Here is a 21,716-nt window from a genome sequence, read left to right as displayed (position 1 = left end):
AGAGCACTCCAAGGAGAAAGCACTCCAAGGGCGGTGCACCGCAGCGTTGAGGGCCTCCATGAACAGCAGGAACAACATGGGGGACACGGGGTCGCCTTGCCTGAGGCCTCGCCGGTTAAAATCCATATTTTCTTTCCTAGCGTTCATTTCATTGGTGCCTCGACACATTGGGAGTTTGGGACGCATGATTACAAGATAGGGTCGAAGAATATATCGCCCCTGCAGACACCAATGTTGCCTAATAACAAGGTAGAATAGATGGCACTTACCGTACATTACAAAGCACTGCGGGGTATATATAACTCGACAATAACAAATGTGCTTCTTTTGACTGCTTACTTACTGGTACGACGAGGTTAAAACACCTCCAGCCCATCATAGGTATCTTCCCATTTTCTTTGTTGGTGATCGTTCTGTCCAAGCTACTAGATTTGTGTGGTTGGGGTCTATATACTTATGTCGTCCCAGACTCGGATAACGTCAGGTGCATATACCAAGTTTCTATGGCTTCTCCCTTGTTCCTGTGTATCCTCTTGATCATATGCAGCTACGGCGCTTACATTGTTGCAGGCGCCGCTCCACACGGGTTCGTCGTAGTGTCAACAACCAGCAGCTTGCTCCAGCCAAAAGATGTCTGCTCCACATCCACGGGTACGTACACGAACTGAACTTGGCGCCACCTAATTATCTCTATAACTACTTATTCAGTTCCAAAATATGTGACTCGGTTTTGTCTAGATACATATATATTTAGACAAACGTTTTCTTTCCCAGTAAAAAATAACGGTACGGTGGGCATCAGTAAATCCGGTTTTCGGCAATACGAAAATACCAGCCAAATAACGTTAGAGATTTGTCAAACGAATTTATAAATAATACGTAACTTTTTTTGTTTTTCAAATGAGCTAATTACATAAACACCGGTAAATTTCGTTCGGTATTACAGTTTTCCGGTGGTAACCGGTCTTCGGTGAAATTTTCGAAAATCTCAGCCAAGAGAAACCGTGATTTAGATGTATTTCGGTGTGTATTCTAGACAAAGATGAGTCACTTATTTCAAAACAAGATTGTATGACACTTGAATGTTTCAACGTTTCAGTGACGCCACGGCCGGACCGCGCTGTTGTGCCGCTCGTGCACAAGCACGGGCCGTGCGCACCGTCGCAGTCCACCATCAAGACATCTTTCGCTCAGGCGCTCCACAGAAGCCGCGTCCGCGCGGACTACATCATGAGTCGAGCGACCACGAAGGAGGAGGATGGCAAGGTGAGCATCCCGGCGCACCTGGGCGACTCCGTCGGCTCGCTGGAATACGTCGTCAAGCTGGGGCTGGGCACGCCGGCCGTGGAGCAGGTTGTCCTCATGGACACTGGGAGCGACCTGTCTTGGGTGCAGTGCAAGCCCTGCAACTCCAGCGACTGCTACCCTCAGAAGGATCCCCTCTTTGACCCTAGCAAGTCATCTACCTACGCTCCAATCCCCTGTGGCTCCTCCCTGTGCAAGACGCTCCAGTCCGATCGTTTCGGCAATGGCTGCACCAGTAATGGCACCCAGTGCGGGTACCGAGTGGAGTACGGGGGCGGATCCAAGACGACCGGCGTGTACAGCAACGACGCGCTAACGCTGGCGCCCGACGTCGTAATCAACAACTTCCACTTCGGCTGCGGCTACCGCCAGGGCGGCCCCAACGACAAGTACGACGGCCTCCTTGGTCTGGGCGGCTCGCCAGAGTCGCTCCCGGTCCAAACGTCCAAACTTTACGGCGGCGCCTTCTCCTACTGCCTCCCATCGGTGAGCAGCGGCGCCGGGTTCCTCGCCCTCGGAGCGCCGAGCAACACCTCGGACTTCAGATTCACGCCGATGACCCGCTTCATGCACGAGACCACCTTCTACCTCGTGAGGCTCACCGGCATCAGCGTCGGCGGGAAGCAGCTCAGCATCCCGCGGAAGGTGTTCGAGGGAGGCATGATCATAGACTGCGGCAACATCCTCACGCACCTGCCCGACACGGCCTACGGGGAACTCAAGTCGGCGTTCCGGGCAGCCATGGCGGCGTACCCGCTCTTGCCACACAAGTACGACACTTGCTACAACTTCACGGGATACAGCAACGTCACCGTGCCGAGGGTTGCTCTCACATTCAGCGGCGGCGTCACCGTCGACCTGGACGTGCCCAACGGGGTCCTGTTGGATGATTGTCTCGCCTTCACCGACTCCGGCCCAGACGATTACGTCGGGTTCATCGGCAATGTCAACCAACGGTCGCTGGAGATGTTGTACGATGTTGGGGGTGGTAGACTCGGATTCCGCGCCGGCGCTTGCTGACTCCTAGCATAATGCCACAACCTTGAGCTAAGTTCACAAAGAAAAGGTGGTTTGTGAGCGCATTTGCCACAAATAAGAGCGGTTTTGCTCTCAACTGCTCCAAAGGGCCGGCCCGTCCGTCCAGAAATGTCTTTCTGCTTTTAGATTGTATAACATCAAATTTCGTGATGCTTCAAAAAATCTGAAAGTAATGATTTGGGAGGAAAACCTAATGTTTTCTTGCTTAGGAAAATCGCCGCTCTCCCCGTCCGTATCGTTTCGTGATTGTTATTTTCCCTTTTGTCCTATTTTTCTGCCATCATTTGTAGGTTTTGTTGTTAATCATCTATAAATTTTCATAAATTAGCTACTGATTTTTGTTGTAACTAAATATGGAGCTACCACTTAACCAATTTTTCATAGCCACAAACAAATGGTTTTTGTTGTAATTGTTTGCAATTTTTTGTGGGAATGGATAGCGATTTTTGTTGCAAACCAATGTAGCAAAATATTTGTTGTTTAACCACTTTTGTATAACATTACTTTTTTTGAACAAATTGTGGAGATTCTGTTGTAATAGTAAATATTTTTATAAACCAGGTGAGAGATTTTGTTACAATCTTTACTTTATAAACGCCAATATGACTGCCGTACGTCGATGTGCCAGGATGGATTCGATCGATCGATTTGTTTCCGACTCATGCACGATTCGTAGCGGTCTAGATAAAACATAATCCGTCTCTGGCCCATACACGATTAGAACAATTATAGAACAGTCGTGGTACATCGCGCCGGTTTGCACTTAGGACCGTCGATTGTTATGTAATTAACCCGCAGGCCTAGCAAAATAGAACCCGTCGGTTTGCACTCGGCCGTCTGTCATCCGCGGAGCCAAGATGTCGACGGGGAACAGCTAGCCAGGCGAGGGATAGGAGCGACTACCGGCGCGCTGCCGTCGATGGAGAAGGACCGCGATGGGGAAGGACGAAGGTGCTAGATGGGAAGGAGGGGAGAGCGGGTAGGCCTGGTGGCGCCATGGGGATCAAAGTAGGCGACAATGGCCTTGAGGCTTGTGGCGCTGACCACAGCTCAAGAGAGAAGGTTGTATCTCTGCTCAACTAAAAGTCACATAATATTAGTTGGATATTTGTTCCAAACCGGCTATGTATCATATTTGTCCCGCAAGCTAGCTGATGAACTCTACCCTACTCCTGTGAGCTGCACCGGTTACCTATCGTTGTTTCTATTCTCTCTGATTTAGCGCTTTGTTGTGTGCATGCCGTATGTTCGAAAAAATCCTAAGTAATGATGCCGCTGCATGCCTCTAATGAAGAAATAATGATACAATGGAGCAACCGAGTTTTTGTTAATTACTGGTTATTGCACTGTGAAGAATATGCTAACTTATACTGTATACGCGCTTTGCTTGCGTAGCGATTTCATTTTTTATGGAAGCCAGAAATTAAATCCTAAAATTTGTAGGACATTAAAAAAAATCTAGATGCATCATCACTAACAGATCGATTGGGTATTCCTGGGAAGTTCGGGTGGATACTTGCGTGAGCTAATAAGCATCGTTGTTGTTTCATGTATTTGCCACAGAAAAACTATACAATAAAAAACAATGTATTGTTCTATTGAGTGTTGGCATGTGCTTTCATAGACCCCAAATGTCAAAACAATGTAAACCACCCGAAGAAGTATCTTCGTGAGTGAAACACAAGAACGGTTGAGATTAAACGATACACGTTTGAGATGAGGTGTAGGATGGCTGAGATTAAATGATACCACGATACCTCTTCGGGTGGTTACACTGTTTTAAGATTTGAGGTTCTACGGAAGCACAAGCCTTGAGTGTTGAGGGTTTATTTTGATTATCATCATATATTTAAATTGATGTCACAATATTACATTATACACAAACAAGTAAATAGAGGCCTTTGTGAAATTCGATTCTATGGACACCATATGGATATAAAATATAAAATATATTTTAGTTAATGTGGCACCGTAGCAACGCATGGGCTCTATGCTAGTACTTGGTATAACTTGGATCTGTCCTCGGGTGGCATTTTTGTTGTAAATATGGGGAAGGTCAGCCCTAAAGGGATATACCATTTACTTTAATCGAGGAAGAATAGGATTGCGGGTTAAATTTCAGAAAAAGAAGGGGCAAAATACAAATATTACGATGCGGTTGATTCTAGACGTCGGATAGAACGACGGATATTTGGGGTCTCTATAGGGCGAGAGACGGCCAGTCCTATACACCGACCAGGTCGGTGCCGATGCGGTTGCCGCACACCCTGGTCGGGTATTGTGCCTGGCCCATTTAGCGTTTTTACGATTTCGCTTTCGTTTTTTTTCTTTCTATTTTCTGTTTTATTTTCTTTTCTTTCTGTTTATTTTTTTGTTTAAATTGAAAAAGTCTATATACGAAAAATGTTTAAATTTGAAAAACGTTCAAATTTGAGAATTAATAAAATTCGAAATTTGTTCAAATATGAAAACTGTTCAAATTCAAAAATTGTTCAAATATGAAAATCGTTCATATTCGAAATTTGTTCAAATTCGAAAATTGTTCTAATATGAAAATCGTTCATATTCGAAAATTGTTCAAATATAAAATTTGTTCAAATTCAAAAATGGTCAAATTTTGAAATTGTTCATAGAAAAAATATTTTTTTTCAAATTAAAAAATTTCAAATCTGAAAAATGTTCAGATTTTCAAAAAGTGATTTCTTCTTAATTTTAAAAATATTAAAATTTGAAAAATATTCAGATTTTAAAAAAAGATGTCTTTTAAAAAAGAAAACAAACAGCAGAAAACAAAAAGAAACGAAAAAAAAAGGCTTACCTGTTGTTGGGCTGCGGCCCAGTTGGTAACGTGGGGCGCGCGGGGTGTGCGGTAACCCGATCGGCACCGACCAGCTCGGTGGGTAGCACCTCCCGCGAGAGACGCCTGGCGTTGCCATAAAATTTCTGCGTCGCTTCCACAGTAGCGGCGCTTTCAACTAGGCCCACCTGAAAATTAACACTAGCCATGGCCCATGGCCCATGTTATCGCGCCTACTCCCGTCAGCCCAGTTACCCAGCCCGCCACTCGCCTGATACCCGAGCCCACCCTGGACCTCATGCCCGCCGACATCAAAAGCAGGCGTATCCGATTTTCTAATCTGTGACCAAGTGAGCCCAGCAAGCCCCCCCTCAGCCGCCCTCCAAGCTCTCTCCTCCGTTGCCGCCGCCAGCTCCTCTCCCTGCGCCGGAGCTCCTTCGCCGGCGGCAGACATGGTTAGAAAAGCAACACGGTATGGTCCCTTCTCTCACACGCTCGATTTATTTCCGGCAGCGTTGGTCTCCTCAAGTTTTCAGTGCCAGAAGAAGAAAAGAAACAACCCGCTCCCGTCTCGCTCCTTTGGGCGACACGGGGGCGTCCAAACCCTAGCACCGCCTGGGGACCCTCTCTCCACCGGTGCCGCAGTCTCTGTGCACGGTCCTGTCAGGTCTCGCCACCGAAGAGAAGGCAGTTTGTGGTCCCGTGGCGTTCTTGGTCTCTGCACGCCAGTAGCTAGACTTGAAACATAATCAATATAAGCAGGATATTGCAACTCAGAAATTAGACGTCCTTTGTAAATACAAATATCGTGGAATCCGTCTAGCATCGGCTAGGCCTCGCTTGCGTTGCCTCTTATATTTGTAATAACTTGTAAGTGTCTCTTCTTTTGCATCTGATGAAACCTTAATGCAACCTTGTAGCTATGAGCCTGGACCGGCATTTCAGGAGAGCGGAGTGGAGGATACGCTCGAAATCTCGCCATCAGACTCCACCGAACTTTGGCTAATCCAGTGGCCTATAAACCATGTAAAACTCTGTGGCATGTTACTGGTATGCTGCATTTGGGGCTCCTTGGTGACATGTTTCTCTGTTATCACACAGGTGGATGCTTCAGATTTTCACGGCAATGAAGTTTCGCTTAAGCTTCACAAAGACGGAAACTTGGGAAACCTCGAGTGCTCCTCGGGTAAGATAAATGTCATGTATTATGTTCAAAATTGTGTTCCCTTGCTGTTCACATGTTTCAGTCATCTTAAAATTTCTCAAAACTCAGCCACAACTGAATTTGCTTTTGGTGAATTCTGTCACGCTTCAGCGATGATCGACCCTATTTTTTCTCAAGTGTGCTTTTATTTCTAAAGCTAGTATTACTCATATAAATGGAAGTACTTTCTTATCCATATGGTGGAACCTGTCTCATTCTGTTAATATGATTCGGCAATGCTGCTTCTTTGATGGTTACTAATGTAATGCCAGGACAAAGAATTATTGACTTCAGTTCTTAGTTTGGAGTGAACTTGCTCTTATTCAAATTTGCTTGTTTACCTTTACACAACAAAATATTAGTCTGTATTGACTCCTTGAAATAGATGTTACTCTTTTGGGCCTCTGAATCTACAAGTTTCGTGTTTAAACTGAAATTTACTTGCCAACTTCCTCATGTATTGGCCCTTACATCCTCCTTAACTAGAAGCTAGTTTGACGACATGCCATCCATCACTCCGTCAGCAACAAGTTTTTGTACTAACTGACATGTCTAGTCCCTTCTCCATTTTCTTAGAGTTGAATTACCTTTATTTTTTTAAATAAGTATTAATACTTCCCAACAAACTTTCATTGATATCTCTAATGCACATTATTTTTCAGGGAAATCATATGAACTCGTCAGCTTCGCTGCTCAGCAGCCAGATGCAACCGTATTTCTTCCATCAGGATCTGAAATGAAAGCTGGTACTTGGAACGTCAAATTAGTACCTTTTTGTACAGTATTTTGCCCTTCTTAAAGAAATGTGAAATTGCTTGGAATATATTCTTTTGGTCTTAGTTTAATATTTTCAAGCAATATTGATGACATAGTTGAGAGGTTTGTACACCCATGTAGTTTGCATTACGTAGGAACACATACTAATATTCTGCTTGTCTGCCAGAACATGAAATCACTGGATACAAGTCAATAATTGTTTGTAGCACCACATTTTATTGCTTAAAATGTGCATCTTAATTTGTTATGGCACCATGTGGTATTACTTGTCAACTTGAGCTGTTGTGATCTTCTAGGAAATGACAAATACGAGAAGTAGAAGCAGTATATGACACTTCATCATTGAAAGTTTTCCTCATAATTTCTACCAATTACGAGTTGCAGCACAGGCTTATTGCTCTGTGTTAAAGCAACTAAGGAAATAAATATCAACACAATAAAGAGGAGACAGAGTGAACCTTAGAGTTTGACTGACATACTAGGAGTTGGAAGTGTGCCAACTAATAAAAAGTACCTTTTTAAAATAATGCTTCCGTTGTTGTGTGTTTCGGGAGAATCGTTGATTCTCTTTTATATGTATGTATTTTAAAAACAAGCTGGTGTAATAGCTATCCTCCAACTATGTAAATAGAAGTATATCCTGTCTTTAACTATGTATATAAACTACAGTAGTTCTGTTCTGTTCTTATTTTTAATACAATCACACAAACAATTTGGGAAAGAAATGTTGTGCTTACTGCTTCACTCTGGTTTAACAAAAACTGGGAGTAATATATCAGTTCTCGGTGGTGGTGTTCTTTCCAAATAGTTATGAGCACTCTATTTCCCCTTATATTTATTTCTATGCTATGCTCTCTGTATGCAAACTGACCTTTTCACTAACAAATATATGAACGAATTCCAGTGGGGAAGATTTCACGCAGAGTTAGCTTGGTCCGTTACCCTGAACCTCAAGAATTGGAGAAAGAGAAACCAGGTTTTGGGAGTCTTATGACTCCTGGCAGTAAGAAATCTGCAGGTATTTCTTTTTAAAGACTTTTTTCTTCACTACTGCCATCTTTATGCTCTCAGTGCCACAGACAAGTTAGGCAGGACAACACTCCAATCGGCTGCTCATCGGCCGGTCGAAATCACTAGATTACAATGGGTAAACCTGGAAGATTTAGCTGGATTTGCCAAAATATTCTGAATCAAATACATTAAGAAGTCTTCATCCATGGTATTTGAGGAGAAAGAATAAGAATGCAGTGTCATTTACCTCTGCTAAACTAAGCATAGCTGCATATACAAAAACATCAGCACAGTAGCCTCATAGGATGTACTGATTGTGTTAATGTTGTTATATGCAAGATGTCGAATTCATTGGTACTTTCAGCTCTGATGAAGTGCTGCCTGCTAGTTTTCAAAGTGTCGTTTTGTCACATAGGAATAGAAGCAACTGCTAGTTTTCATGATAACCATGGCAGTCACTTACCGATGCGTATGACCTTCCAGGTTCTTCCAGGAAGACTATGTCTCGGTTCACTAGTGCATCGAAGAACCGCAGCAGCCAAGGATCAGCATTCTCTCTGGGTCAACATAGTGTGGAGCCAGCGTCTAAACACAAGCGAAAGAAGAGAACGGATGAAAGCAGCTTGGGCAACTCAAACATGTCTGGGAAGTCCTCCCAAGGGTCCCAAGCTCGTGGAACAGAAAGCAACACAACCTCCGAGATACCGCAACCGTCGGTAGAGAAATCCAAGAAGAAGAAGAAGGTTAGGATTGCAGAGTAGCAGAAGCAGCGGCAGCAGTGCCATCAGTCAGCCACACACCCTGGAGAAGAGATATGCTAATTTACCCTGAACCGTCAGTAGGGCTCCTCTTTGTTGTCACTGCTCGAGTAGACGATATGATATTTCTTCCCCTGTTGTCTTGTTCTTCCTGTAATTTTCGCCAGCTTTTATAGTGTTCTGAATGCATCCAAGCTGGTCTTATATGATTCAAAACCAAGCAGGGATTTCTTCTTCCCTTTGAAGTTGGTCTTGAGCTTTGGCATTCGCGGAGGAAGGAGGCTGGTTGTAGGACGCATAATTGGGTTTACTCTATGGTTAAATGTGCTTGAGTGTTATTAGGGAAAAAAATACTCCAGTATTGGTTTACAATTCAAAGCATCCAAGTTGATGGTAGTTCCTACTTGGGCATTGTCACATTCGGAGCAATCCGAGGGTGGTCAGACCATAGGAAGTCCGCGACGGAGATGTAATAACCTTCGGCTGGACCTTGTTCCTGCATCATTCTTTGTTGTGTGTTCCTTGGCCTTTGTAGTCTTGTTTGTGCAGCAAAATTGGCCTCAACATGAATCGTCAGCCCGGCAAGAACTGGAATTTGCCATTTTCATGTACTTTTACTGTGATGCTGATCTGCGCGTAGAGTTATAATCGAACTGTTTGGATGGCCCCCACTTGCTGCTCTGGGTTAGCCCTGGGTTAGCCCAGTCGTTTTGGCGCAAAGGGTGTATTTGGCTGATGCCCACGCCAACCCTACCGGATATTTGATAAGAGTTGGCTGCAAATATTTTGGTCAAATTTTTTTTGCCCTCGTTTAGCCAACTAAAGCAAATGAACTAGCTATGGTTATAATCAAAGTCAATTAAATAAGAACGGAGGGAGTATTTGGTAAGAATAAGTAAAAGGGGTAGATGTGCATTCACAACCAAAATTTTAGCTACAAACCAAACAATGACCAAAACTTGGTGGGCATTTTTTGGCAAGGCTACATGGGATCTAAACCAAACACACCCCAAAACTGAACGGTTAGCCAAAAAATGGTGTGGATCTGATATTTTGGCCTCAATCCAAACCGACGCCCTCACCCAAGTCAACGCTAAAAAATTGGTCGGGCGATACCTGCCTACAATCCAAACAGTCCTTTAGTCACTGATTCACTTACCTTTTTGGTTGCCTGAAGAACTAGCAGGGAGAATTCAGGTGAAGAAGTGAGTAAAGCATACACGCACAATACCCTGAAACATGCCATAGATATTGTCTTCATCAGGTCTGAACATCCTCAAGGAATCGTGGGCGATCCGCCACATGATCTTTGTTGTGCGTGCCATACTGCCATTATCATCTAGTAGCATCTGCATCACGTCACCGAAACAACTCTTGCAATCATACGGCGAGAACAAGCACAGACTTTCTAAAAGAAAATATTACTACTCCGTATATAGTCGGATGAAATATGCATCAATATGTGCATTTTGTTGCCTCGTCACTAAAAGGATTATTTCATTACAATCATTTCATTCTAACAATCACTTAACTACTCTCAAACTAACAGGATGAACTTAGATGCTGCAACAGACTTATTTAATTGAGTTAGGGAGATACACTGAACATCTATTAAGAACATGGCTATGTAATTCAGACAGCGGCACAGCGCCGTACGTACTTACCGTCCGGCGGCCGGCCGGATTCATCATGAGTTCTGGTGCATGATTGATTCATCGCAGTCAGTCACCTCACACGCACCCACGCACGCATGTCTCGCGCGCTAGCTTTCTCGGTTCTTAGACAGATTTTCTTAACAAGGAGGTAGCTAATCCATCCGTCAGTCAGAGAGCGGGAGGAATCTAGTTATGATGTCGTAAAACAGCAAGGCTGAGCGTCAGGGAATTCAAAATCACAGAAGGATTTGTTGATAACACCTCTTCCTCTTCTTTTTTTGCAGATTATCGTCGTAGAAAATTGTCGCACGGGGACGCCTATATACATAGAGTACAAGGTCCCTTTGGAGATCAAGCCGTTTCTTCAGAGTTCAGACTTGTCAGTATTGCATGAATTAGCTAGCTAGAAAGCGGAGATTTTCATTTGTACATATGCGTTTCTATGCGAACTCATGATGTATTTTTAACGGGACCAGGTTCATGTACTGAATGTGCTACTGATGCAAATGTGCAGTGCAATGTAATGGTGACTGGATTTGGCACTGAATACTGATGCAAAAATGTAACGATGAACCCCACGACAGTACTGCATGGGCTGCACACATCGCCATCGCCTTATTAGCTCGCTTGGACCATACCTGCTGCATGTGCTGCATCCATCGGCATCGGCTACGCAAGGTCCTTTCCAGGACCTGTCGTCTTCAAAATCTTCACATGATATTGCATTCAACGTTTTCCATATATATACATACACTTTTCAGTGTTATTTAAAGCTTATCTATATTCTCACCAGCCCCCTGCTGCATCTATAAAAGGTCCGGCAAACCCATCAATCAAAGTGTCCTCCAGCTCATGTCCCTCTCCCCATCTCGTCCTTCTTCTCTTCTTCCTAGCATGGCTGCCGAAATATCAGGCTAAGCTCTTCAGCCATGGATCGGTTGGTCGAGCAGATTCGCTTGCCCGTCGCCTAACATTAGGCTTGGGGACTATGATGCAGCCAAGGATGACTTGCCGATCGATCCATCCACGCTGATTATCTCTGGTCATGAGATTTCATGACACATGACATGCATCGATCGATCGGCGAGTTGTTCTTGGCTACACCTTAGCTCCTGATCCTCATGTTAGGCCGGCTTGCGGTGACATTACCAATACCCAGCTACTACTTCCCGTTAAAAACAAGGTGAGGATATAAGATGCTCAGCTCATTTCTCTAAGTCGGTCTTTGACTTCAATTTCTCTCCCGAGTCACTATGCATATCTTCAGTTAGGGTGTCATGCTATGCTGCTATCTTTAGTCGCCATGCATATCTCTCTGATTGGGCTAGCTAATTTAATAAATCGACAGATTGATCTTATCTGTGCACGGACCAGATGCCCACTTGCGGGGTGTGCAGAAACTGCCAATTGTATAAATATACTGTGATAGCTTCTGCAGATTGCATGGGCACCGCGCCTGGACCAATCGTACAAATGGTACTATTAAGCAAAAAATCAACCTTTCAGAGCGGCGAGACACCATGCATACTGCTACGGTTTGTTGCGTCTCAAGTTTAGCAAGTTATTAGTGACAGAATTTTTCCTAGCATAGAAAAACACTGAACACACCATAACAAGCGATCATAGCAGTTATGTTAATTTGGTCTAGCCATTTTTAGATACTTGGTGTTTGATCATGTCATTTTTTTCCTCAATAAGTTGCGTAGCGATGCATTTACGGACACAGCTCTTTAGCTCCTGGGCACCCATGCTCCCGGTCTGAAAAAATATTAAAACTGATAGTAACAGGAAAAATGTTCTCAAAAAGTCATGCATGCATATTTGAATGTTCATTACAGACGGAAAAAAAGCTCAAAAAAATATATCGATGTTTGCATTCTGTACAAGAATAACAAGCAGCATGGGTCAAAAGCTCAAATTCAAAATTGTAGAAACACGACCAAACTTTGCATTTTTTCACATGTTGAATTATCTTGAATTGTTTTATGCAAATTTATCAGTTCAACAAACATATACTCCCTTTTTTTAGATGAACAAACATATACTCCCTTTGTTCTAAATTAAATGTCTCAGCGTATCTAGACAAAACTGAGAAACTTATTTTAGGACGGATGTAGTAGATTACTACGGCTGCGGATCTTCTAGTGATTTCTGACAATCATGTTGTTCGTGTAAACTTTGAAAAGTTAATTCTAGTACCAGGAGCATGGGTACCCGGGAGCCAAAGTGAATCATCGTGCATTTACCTATTTTATTTGGATGACTGATGCATTTATTGTTGCGCTCGAGAACATGTGCACGTGATGAATACTTGTATGGTACGAGATACAAGATATGGGAAGTACTTGCTCTAAGTTGTTTGAATAAGATTACAAACATTTTGTAACACTTATTCGGTATGATTAAATCCATCATGCATGAAATAAGTTTCATGGTATACACCAACACCAGGGTTTCAACCTCTTTTGCAAAAAAGAAATTTTGATCAATACTGAAGGTGACGATGAAAGCGTGACATTGAAAACCATGTGAATGCATAAATTTAGAGAAAATTCTTAATATACCGATTGCCGCTTTCTGAGAATGTCATCAAAATAGCGTAGTTCCGAGAATGCCTCAAACGAGGGCCATCCTCCCAAGAATATCACTCTTATCAGTTGACCGTTTTCGTAGAGGAAACACCATCAGCTACCAAGAGAAAAAGCTCAACCGTAGCTCCTGCAAGTCCATCCATGAGCACAAGGGGCAATGCAGCAACCAACCCTGCGATAGGAACAAGACGCTAAGTAGCTGCAGCAAAACAACCCAGCCGTGGGGAGCAAAAGGAAACTTTGCTGAAATGTGGTCTGATGAAACATGTATGTAGGCTGATTAAGTAAAATGGGAAAATATCACGCGATACCACACTTCACATGATACTATGATATCACCTTTTAAAAAATGAAAAATTAAATGTTGCTGAAAACTTCAAAAAGAATGTGAGTGTCCACAAAGATGTGTGTTTACAGTTCCCTATAATTTCCAGAAGCAAATTCGACTCAAAGAAACATAATAGACAAATCCAACATGAATAGTGCCAAAGAAAGGGGGGAAGCGCAAATAATAGTATTCACACATATATATTTGTCATTTTATTTCTATATATATTTTCTTGAATTTGGTTATGAAAATTATAGGGACTGTGAGTGCACATCTTGTGAACACTCACTTTTTCAAAACAATTAGAAACTTGCAAATTTGAATTTTGAGGGAGTAGAATCATGGTACCATGTGAAGTGTGGCATCACTTGACATCCAGCTAAGTAAAATGACGTGAACTTTTGTATTTGGGCATGATGTAATGAACTTGTAAGAACATTTTTTGGAATATTACAGTGTTGAACTGTGGTATTGCTGAAATGGTACTACTCATGGACGTAATTTAATGATGGACAAAATTGTCTCTATGTATAAAATGACATTGTTGAAATTACTATTATATTAATTCACAAAAAGATGATTATTATATTATGCGTTCATAATATGTTGCTAACTGTCAAAACACTAGTAGAAATATGGCCTTTTGCACCGGTTGGTATTGGCCATATGCACCGGGTGGCCAACCGGTGCAAACCATCCGGTGCAAAAGCCCCCCCCCCCCCCCTTTTGCACCGGTTCGCTTACGAACCGGTGCTAAAGGGGTCACCACGTGGCCGGCTGTTGGGCGCTCGGCGGGGGAGCTTTTGCACCGGTTCGTAATACGAACCGGTGCAAAAGGGTTGTGCCGCGGCAGCATTTTAGTGCCCTTCCCTGCCGCGGCAGGGAATTGCACTAAAACGCTGCCGCGGCAGGGAATTGCACTAAAACGCTGCCGCGGCAGAGACTCTGCCCCATTCGAAACACGGTATAATATTAATGCAGACAATTCAAATATATATATATATATATATAGGAAACCATTATATTACATATATCGATCAAAGTGACACACGTTCATGTATATATATATATATATATATGTCTACATCAACTTTGATATTGGATGTCGCCCACAAAGTGTTCTCCGTTTGGAGCTATGACTTGCTCAAGTAAGAATCCCGCCAGCTCTTCTTGAATTGCTCGTATACGCTCGGTTGCTAGAAGACCGTTCCGCAACCGTTGGATCTAATAATTTGAAGAAGGTATGGTGGTCAATATATATATGTGTGTGTATGTGAATGAAACACAAGGTGATAAAATAAAGCCATGAATGTTGTTTACTTACATCAAGTTGTTCCAAAATGTCCCTCATATGGTGGGTATTCTGGCGGATGAACTCGCAAACGTAGAACCCGCATAAATTATTCCCGTCCTCTTGCCTCAAGCACTTTACGAGAACAAAGTTCAATCAAATAATATATATACAATCAAGGATGATAATAATGGTATTGAAACTAGAATCAAAGAGATGCGCGGCCTAGCCAGTAGTACTTACCGGTACATGTTTTATTCGCAGTTCTTTATTCTTTAAACCCGGAGACTTGTTGGTGAACCGCTTCCAAGCCTTGTGGAGGATATCAGCCATGTCCCCCCACGCCTCAAGGGGTTTACTCTTCGAGTCCATGACTTCTACTATCCCGGTGTCGGGTTCAATGACTAGCAGGATATAGTGAAACCTGCGGACACACATATATATGCATAACTCATCAATTACACTTAACACATGGAGTAAGCGAAAAAGATTTAATGTGTGAAGACAGTAACACTCATGCGAAGTTGTAAGGAAATAGTATTGCCCTTTTGTATGAGTTTTTCCTTAAGACATATACCAAGTTATTCTCCGTGTCCTTGGGAGAGTTGTCGACAGTATACCCATTCACGGTATATGGATCAACGAACCCAAGATCATAGATTTGCCCCTTGCGGCATTCGCGGATCTTCATTCTGCATAATACAGTGAGAGTATGGTTATATGCATGCAATGGACGAGCCGCGGTAGAGACTTAATTACATAAATAATACTTACAGACAGTAGGCACTCATCAGAGATTTGTCGAGGGCGTCTTGGTTGAATAACTGAAATAATTCACAAAATTCGATGTTCATCACGTCATTTCGCCCGTAGTGCTCATCTGTGATTGCCACCATGATCCAGTTCTTACCATCCTTACATGCATCCATGTACCAATTATGCAGTCTTCGCAGTTGTGTTGATAGATTAGGCAACTCCTCAGCTCTGACAAGAGGTTGCCCGTACTTGTACTGGTATGCTATTTGGACATCATCACCCTTGAACATGAATTCGATGCGGCTTAAGTACTTATGAATACTCATACCGGCCGCATCTGCCTCATCTTTATATAGTTTTACCATCGTCGGATCAAGGCACGCTAGGACATCGGGATACACTTGGAGCGGGGGGCACGAGTTTTTCTGGTTTCCAAGCTGGGGAACTGGTATCCCTTCTACCTTACTATTTTCCCACCGCTCTCTTGCTAACACATTTGACTTGCGAATAGACCGGTCATAGTTCGATGAAAGACTTGGCTCAGGTTGATGAAGGTTCTTCAGCAGTTTCAACTTCTTTTCCAGAGATATAGCTGGCTCCGGCTCAAGCTGGGGCCTTTTCCGTTTCAACATTTGTTGCTTGTGTTGTTCAGCTACGATCTTGGCATTTTCCTCAACTGTATAGTCATAAGGTCTCTTGGGAGGAACCTTAGGCACTCTTGGGAGGGGCTCTTGTTTGCGTCTCGGTGATTTGTTACGACTCAGTGTCGTAGCGGTCCGCCTTTTGCTCTTAGACTTGGGCTGCAGCGGCGGAGAAGGCTCACACGGCAGCGGAGAAGGCTCACGCGCCGGCGGGGAAGGCTCACGCGCCGACGGGGAAGGCTCACGCACCGGCGGGGAAGGCTCACGCGCCGGCGGGGAAGGCTCACGCGCTGGCGGGGAAGGCTCACGCACTGGAGACGGCTGCATCGGTGGAGAATGCTGCCTCGGTGGAGACCTTGTTGGCGCCTTCCAACCTGGAATCACAATGAATTCCTTTCGCCATAGAACTGTAGTGTTCTTGGCTTCTCCCAGCTCTAGCAAATCCCCTTCACCGGCAGGGTGGTCAAGCCTCAGCGGCCCATACCCATCCATAACTTGATCCACCCCGGCAACAGCGTAGCCAGGTGGAACCGGACTGAAGTGGTATCTTTGATCAGGTACTGGCGGTAAGACATAGCCGACCGCCGCCTTGAGCGTTAAGTAGCCCATCGTTTGGAAATGTAGCTCACAAGGTGTAGACTCTGTGATAAAGTCCACAGGGTAGAGATCAAGATCCATTTGCGGATCCACAGGGGAGGGAGGAGCCATCTGCGGATCCACATGTGCATCATCACCAGGCAGCTCCGTGGAAGCCACGCTGCTTTTCCGCTGAGATCCCTGGCCGGGAGCATCGAATGCAACTTCTTCTATCTGCGGATTAGGTTGAGGTTGGGTGACTGTGACTGAGCCTGACATTATCATCCTCACTTGCTCCTCTAGCTTAGCAACGCGTTCGTGAACCACATCCTTTTGCCTCTGACGGCTTCTATCGGGATATTTCTTCGTTTCTGCAGGAAACCCAATACACCACGGCTTGCCACCTGATGTGGTTCGTGTTCGTCCTGAGTGTTCAGGATTCCCAAGGGCGCGTGTGAGCTGGTCCTTCTCTCTTTCGGGACGGAACTTCCCCTCTTGAACTTCCTTTGCAACATTTCTAAAGGCTTCGATGGGAAGTGGGTTTTCCCGATGTCTTTGTGTATATATGCATAACCCTTGTGCGTCCAACGTGCCCCCATGCGCGTAAAACCAATCCCTTGACCGCTGGTTCCATTTCAGTACCTCTGGCTGGATCCCCTTTTTAATTAGCTCGTTCTCCCATTTCTCCCACTTAGGCCTGCCAGTCTTGTAGCCTCCTCGCCCCATGGTATGGAAGTACATCTTATTAGAAGCATTTTTCGTATTGGTGTCTGACCTTTTCTTTGCCCTGTCCGATTTCTTGTTCTTCACAAATTGCTCCCAGTGGTCCTTTATCTTCTCATAGGGGCCATTGAAATCAGGAGTCTTCCCTTTCTTGACAAAGAAGTTGTCCAATTTCTTCTTGTAGTCGTTGAACTGTAGTGCCATCTTCTTAAGAGCCCACTTCTTAACTCTTCGATGTACGCTATTCAGCTCGGGATCCTCGAGTCCGCCTGTCATTCTCACTATCAGAGTCAGTTGGCTCCGGAAAGATGAAATTTACCAGCAGCTTCCTAAACAACAGACTTTTTAATCTCGTGTCGACATAAGTAACTCCTTCGCCCCCCTTTCCAGGTTTCTTCCATTCTTGAGTGGTGATCGGGACGGTGTCCCTAACAATAACTCCGCATTGACTTACAAACTTTTTTGCGTGAGCCTTGGGAGAAATCGGTTCGCCATCTATCGCGATTTCTGTGATGGTGCACCTTTCATGGCCTTCCATCTTTCTGGCCGCGCCTCGTTTAGTTCTGCCAGTAGAGTTTGTTGATCGGGAGGTCTAAAAGAAGAAACAACGTTAATACATGTATATGCACAAATCTGGAGGCTTGGTTAATTAATATATATACACCTCGGCGTCGTGAGCTTCTCGCTCGCAGTCGTCACCTTCTCCCTCACTGGAGCCGTCTCCGCGGTGGTCTTGCTCATCTCCCTCACCGGAGGTGTCTCCACGGGTTCGCTCGTCTCCCTCGCCGGATTGGTTTAGGTACATAGAGGTGATATCCTCATCATCACGGATAATCTCCTCGACGAGGTATTCTTTTTCTAGGTCTCGTTCCATAGTTTCTGCAAAGACTTACAAGTTATTCTAATGCTATAAACACAACGAAGCAGTAATTAACCAAGATAATGATATAAATACATGATCAAATATTAGAGTTACACATATATATAAGTGCAAATTAAGGATAATGCTCAATACATAATCAAAGATCTAAGTTACACATATAGCTCGATCGGTCCCTAATACATCACACTAGAACCTCTCAACGGCGCCGACCGGGTCCTGAGCCGTGCTGGGTGAACACCCAAATCCACGGAACAGTAACGGGAGCATAGCTAACATGAGATCCCTGCATAACTGACCATCCGGTCCTATACATGGTGTCTAACGCATACATGTAACGGCGAACGTGCTCGTCCTCCGCTGCAATGCGCTGAGCTACCTCCTCCGGCGGGCCGGCTCCCTCTGAAACGAACGTGGCCCATAAGACCTCCACCAGAGAATATCCGGGTCGACGACGGGACCCGGATTCCGCACCAAGGTGCGCCCCCCGGAAGATAACACCTCCCAGTGTCACCCCGGCGGAGCCCAGTCCCGAACTTCCCCCATCTGCTGCATCTCCTCTAAAATTGTCCTAGCTCCAGGACGCGGAGGGCGTGGCATCGTATGCTAACTAACAAATATAATATTGAATTTGAATGAAGCTGTACTTATGAATATATATATTAGTAACAAATATTACTACTTTTGTCTAACAAATACTAATAAAGTACTTATGAATATGAATCAAAGTAACTAAATTTTTTCTAACACATACATATTCAAATTGTCTAACACAACTAAATTGTCTAACACAAATTTCCTAACTAAATTGTCTAACACAAATTTCCTAACTAAATTGTCTAACACAAATCTAATTAAAATCTAACTAATTTTCTAACTAAATTTTCCATCTAAATAAACCTAACTACATATTCAAATTTTCTAACACAAATTTCCTAACTAAATTATCTAACACAAATTTGCTAACACAAATTTCCTAACTACATTGTCTAACACAAATCTATTTAAACCTAAATATGAACTAATTAAAAAAAACAAAAAAGAGGCAGGGGGCCGGGCGGCGCCTCACCTCGAGCAGGCAGCGCAGGCGGGCGGGCGGCGCAGGCGGGCGGGCGAGCTGTGGAGGAGGCGGCGGCGGCACGGGAGGAGGTGAGGAGGCCGGCGGGCGGGCCGGCGCGCGGACGCGCGCGAGAGGAGGAAGGGAGGCGAGCGGCGCGCGCGAGCGGAGAGGGCGCGGAGGAGAGGCGGCGGCGCGGGCGCGGGAGGAGAGACGGCGGCGCGGTCGGCGGCGCGCGGGCGGCGAAGCGGCGCGGTCGACGACGGCGGCCACGGAAAATTTGGGCAGAGTTTCGCCTCAAATTTGGTCCTCGCGCGAATGGAGAAGAAGGGGCGCGGGCGGGGAAGAAATAGAGGGGACCTTTTGCACCGGTTCGTGGCTGGAACCGGTGCAAAAGAGTCTTTTGCACCGGTTCCAGCCATGAACCGGTGCAAAAGGTCAAAATTTTGGCTGTATTTTTTGCTTCTTCCCGCCTTTTTTCGCTGTTTCCGCCACGACGCCGAGCGGTTCCCGCCACGACGCCGCGCGGGATATGTTCCCGTCAAACGACGCCGCGCGGGATATTTTCCCGCCACGACGTGAGGGATATTTTCCCGCCACGCGACGACGCCGCGCGTGATTTTCCCTCCACGACGCAAACGGCGCGCGGTATATTTTCCCGCCACGACGCAAACGGCGCGCGGGATATTTTCCCGCCACGGCGCCGCGCGGGATATTTTCCCTCTATAAATAGTACGTCCCCGTCTCTCCCACTTCGCTCATCACCAAACCCTAGCCCATTGCACAATGCCCCCAAAGCCGCACCCGCCGCCGGTGGAGGTGGACCCGCAGCTCGCGGAGATAGAGGAGTGGGAGGAGCTGCAGCGGCAGGAGGCGGCAGCAAGGAGGGCAGCAGAGGATGAGGTGGACCCGCAGCTTGCAGAGATAGAGGAGTGGGAGGAGGCGGCGCTAGCGGCTACCATAGAAGCATTTATGAGGCAGAGTCTCCAAGAGCTGCATAAGCGGCCGCGTGTGGCGGATCTGGATAGTGAGGAGATGTATAAGCGTCGTCGTGAGGAGGAGCTGCGGCAGGAGGCGGCAGCCAGGAGGGCAGCAACGGATGCGCGGAAGAACTAGTAGAAGTTGTTATTATTTTAGTTTAAATTTAGTTAATGTTAAATTTCAATAAAGTCGAAGTCGTTGTTTTAGTTTAAGTTATGTTAACGTATCTTGTTAAATTTCAATAAAGTCGTTGTCTTTAGTTTATATACCCCTTTTATACCGGTTCCTGGCTTGAACCGGTGCTAAAGATGGTGGATTTGATTATATACCCCTTTTATACCGGTTCCTGGCTGGAACCGGTGCTAAAGATGGGGGGCTAAATCTGGGGGAGGCTTATCTGGTGTTTGCCTTATCTGGGGTGGCCTCGTCAGGGGGGGGGATTATCTGGAGGCACATTGCTATATATAGCCCCCTCCGGGGAGAGTAGAGAGAGCAGCCTGAGAGGCAACGACCAAGAAGGAAAGAGCCTCTCCGGCGAAGTTTCTCGAAGATGTCTTAGATGGCTGGCCGTCTTAGACATCTTCGGAAGCTTCGCCCGAGTAACTCTTCCCGCAAGTCCCGCTCGGAAGCTGCTAGTATACACCCAACAACCAGTAGCTCAGGGTAAGGAGGGCTTCCGGGAGGTTTTCGAAGGAAAGAGCCTCTCCGGCGAAGCTTCTCGAAGATGTCTTAGATGGCTGGCCGTCTTAGACATCTTCGGAAGCTTTGCCCGAGTAACTCTTCCCGCAAGTCCCGCTCGGATAATTGCATTTAGTTCAAACGACCAATGTTACTGATACATATCACAACAAACGCTTCACAATATGAGCTCATCAAGGTACAGGGATAATAATTAATACATTATGATCGCTTCGACCGTAACCATGGAGTATCTTCAGCATTTAACGCGATGGTTGGATCAATGTTCACTGTGAAGGGCGGAATTTCAGCAAACTTATTATAATCTTCTGACATGTCTGTCTTGTCCTCGACTCCCACGATGGTTCTTTTCCCTGAAAGAACTATGTGACGCTTTGGCTCATCGGATGAGCTCGTTTCCTTATGTTTTCTTTTCTTCGGTCTGGAGGACATGTCCTTGATGCGTGTGGTTGACACGTCCGTTAGGAACCCCAAGAGGAAGGTGTGATGCGCACAGCGGCAAGTTTCCCTCAGTAAGAAACCAAGGTTTAATCGAACCAGTAGGAGTCAAGAAGCACGTTGAAGGTTGATGGCAGCGGGATGTAGTGCGGCGCAACACCAGAGATTCCGGCGCCAACGTGGAACCTGCACAACACAACCAAAGTACTT

General features: G+C 45.1%; 2 protein-coding genes across 2 annotated transcripts; both read left to right on the top strand.

Moving 5' to 3' along the window:
- Positions 1-503: 503 nt before the first annotated feature.
- Positions 504-2,325, top strand: LOC127338399 (aspartyl protease family protein At5g10770-like). The gene is made up of 2 exons (XM_051364519.1): positions 504-651; positions 1,100-2,325. Exons 1-2 carry the CDS (start codon positions 504-506, stop codon positions 2,323-2,325), a joined length of 1,374 nt encoding a protein of 457 aa, XP_051220479.1.
- Positions 2,326-5,458: 3,133 nt separating this feature from the next.
- On the top strand, positions 5,459-9,135 carry LOC127342429 (uncharacterized). The gene is made up of 6 exons (XM_051368388.2): positions 5,459-5,612; positions 6,061-6,166; positions 6,242-6,326; positions 7,007-7,090; positions 8,026-8,139; positions 8,616-9,135. Exons 1-6 carry the CDS (start codon positions 5,593-5,595, stop codon positions 8,891-8,893), a joined length of 687 nt encoding a protein of 228 aa, XP_051224348.1. The 5' UTR covers positions 5,459-5,592; the 3' UTR covers positions 8,894-9,135.
- The last annotated feature ends 12,581 nt before the right edge of the window (positions 9,136-21,716 follow it).

This window comes from Lolium perenne, chromosome 3 (genome assembly GCF_019359855.2).
Source record: "Lolium perenne isolate Kyuss_39 chromosome 3, Kyuss_2.0, whole genome shotgun sequence".
Lineage (NCBI taxonomy): Eukaryota > Viridiplantae > Streptophyta > Magnoliopsida > Poales > Poaceae > Lolium > Lolium perenne.
Note: the sequence above shows the minus strand (reverse complement) of the source record. Positions and strands in the feature narration are given on the sequence as shown.

Coding starts and splice junctions, on each gene's coding strand:
- LOC127338399 (XM_051364519.1), top strand. CDS start 504: ATGGCTTCTCCCTTGTTCCTGTGTATCCTCTTGATCATATGCAGCTAC. Junction 652..1,099: donor TGTCTGCTCCACATCCACGG/GTACGTACACGA, acceptor TCAACGTTTCAG/TGACGCCACGGCCGGACCGC.
- LOC127342429 (XM_051368388.2), top strand. CDS start 5,593: ATGGTTAGAAAAGCAACACG. Junction 7,091..8,025: donor AGGATCTGAAATGAAAGCTG/GTACTTGGAACG, acceptor AACGAATTCCAG/TGGGGAAGATTTCACGCAGA. Junction 8,140..8,615: donor TGGCAGTAAGAAATCTGCAG/GTATTTCTTTTT, acceptor ATGACCTTCCAG/GTTCTTCCAGGAAGACTATG.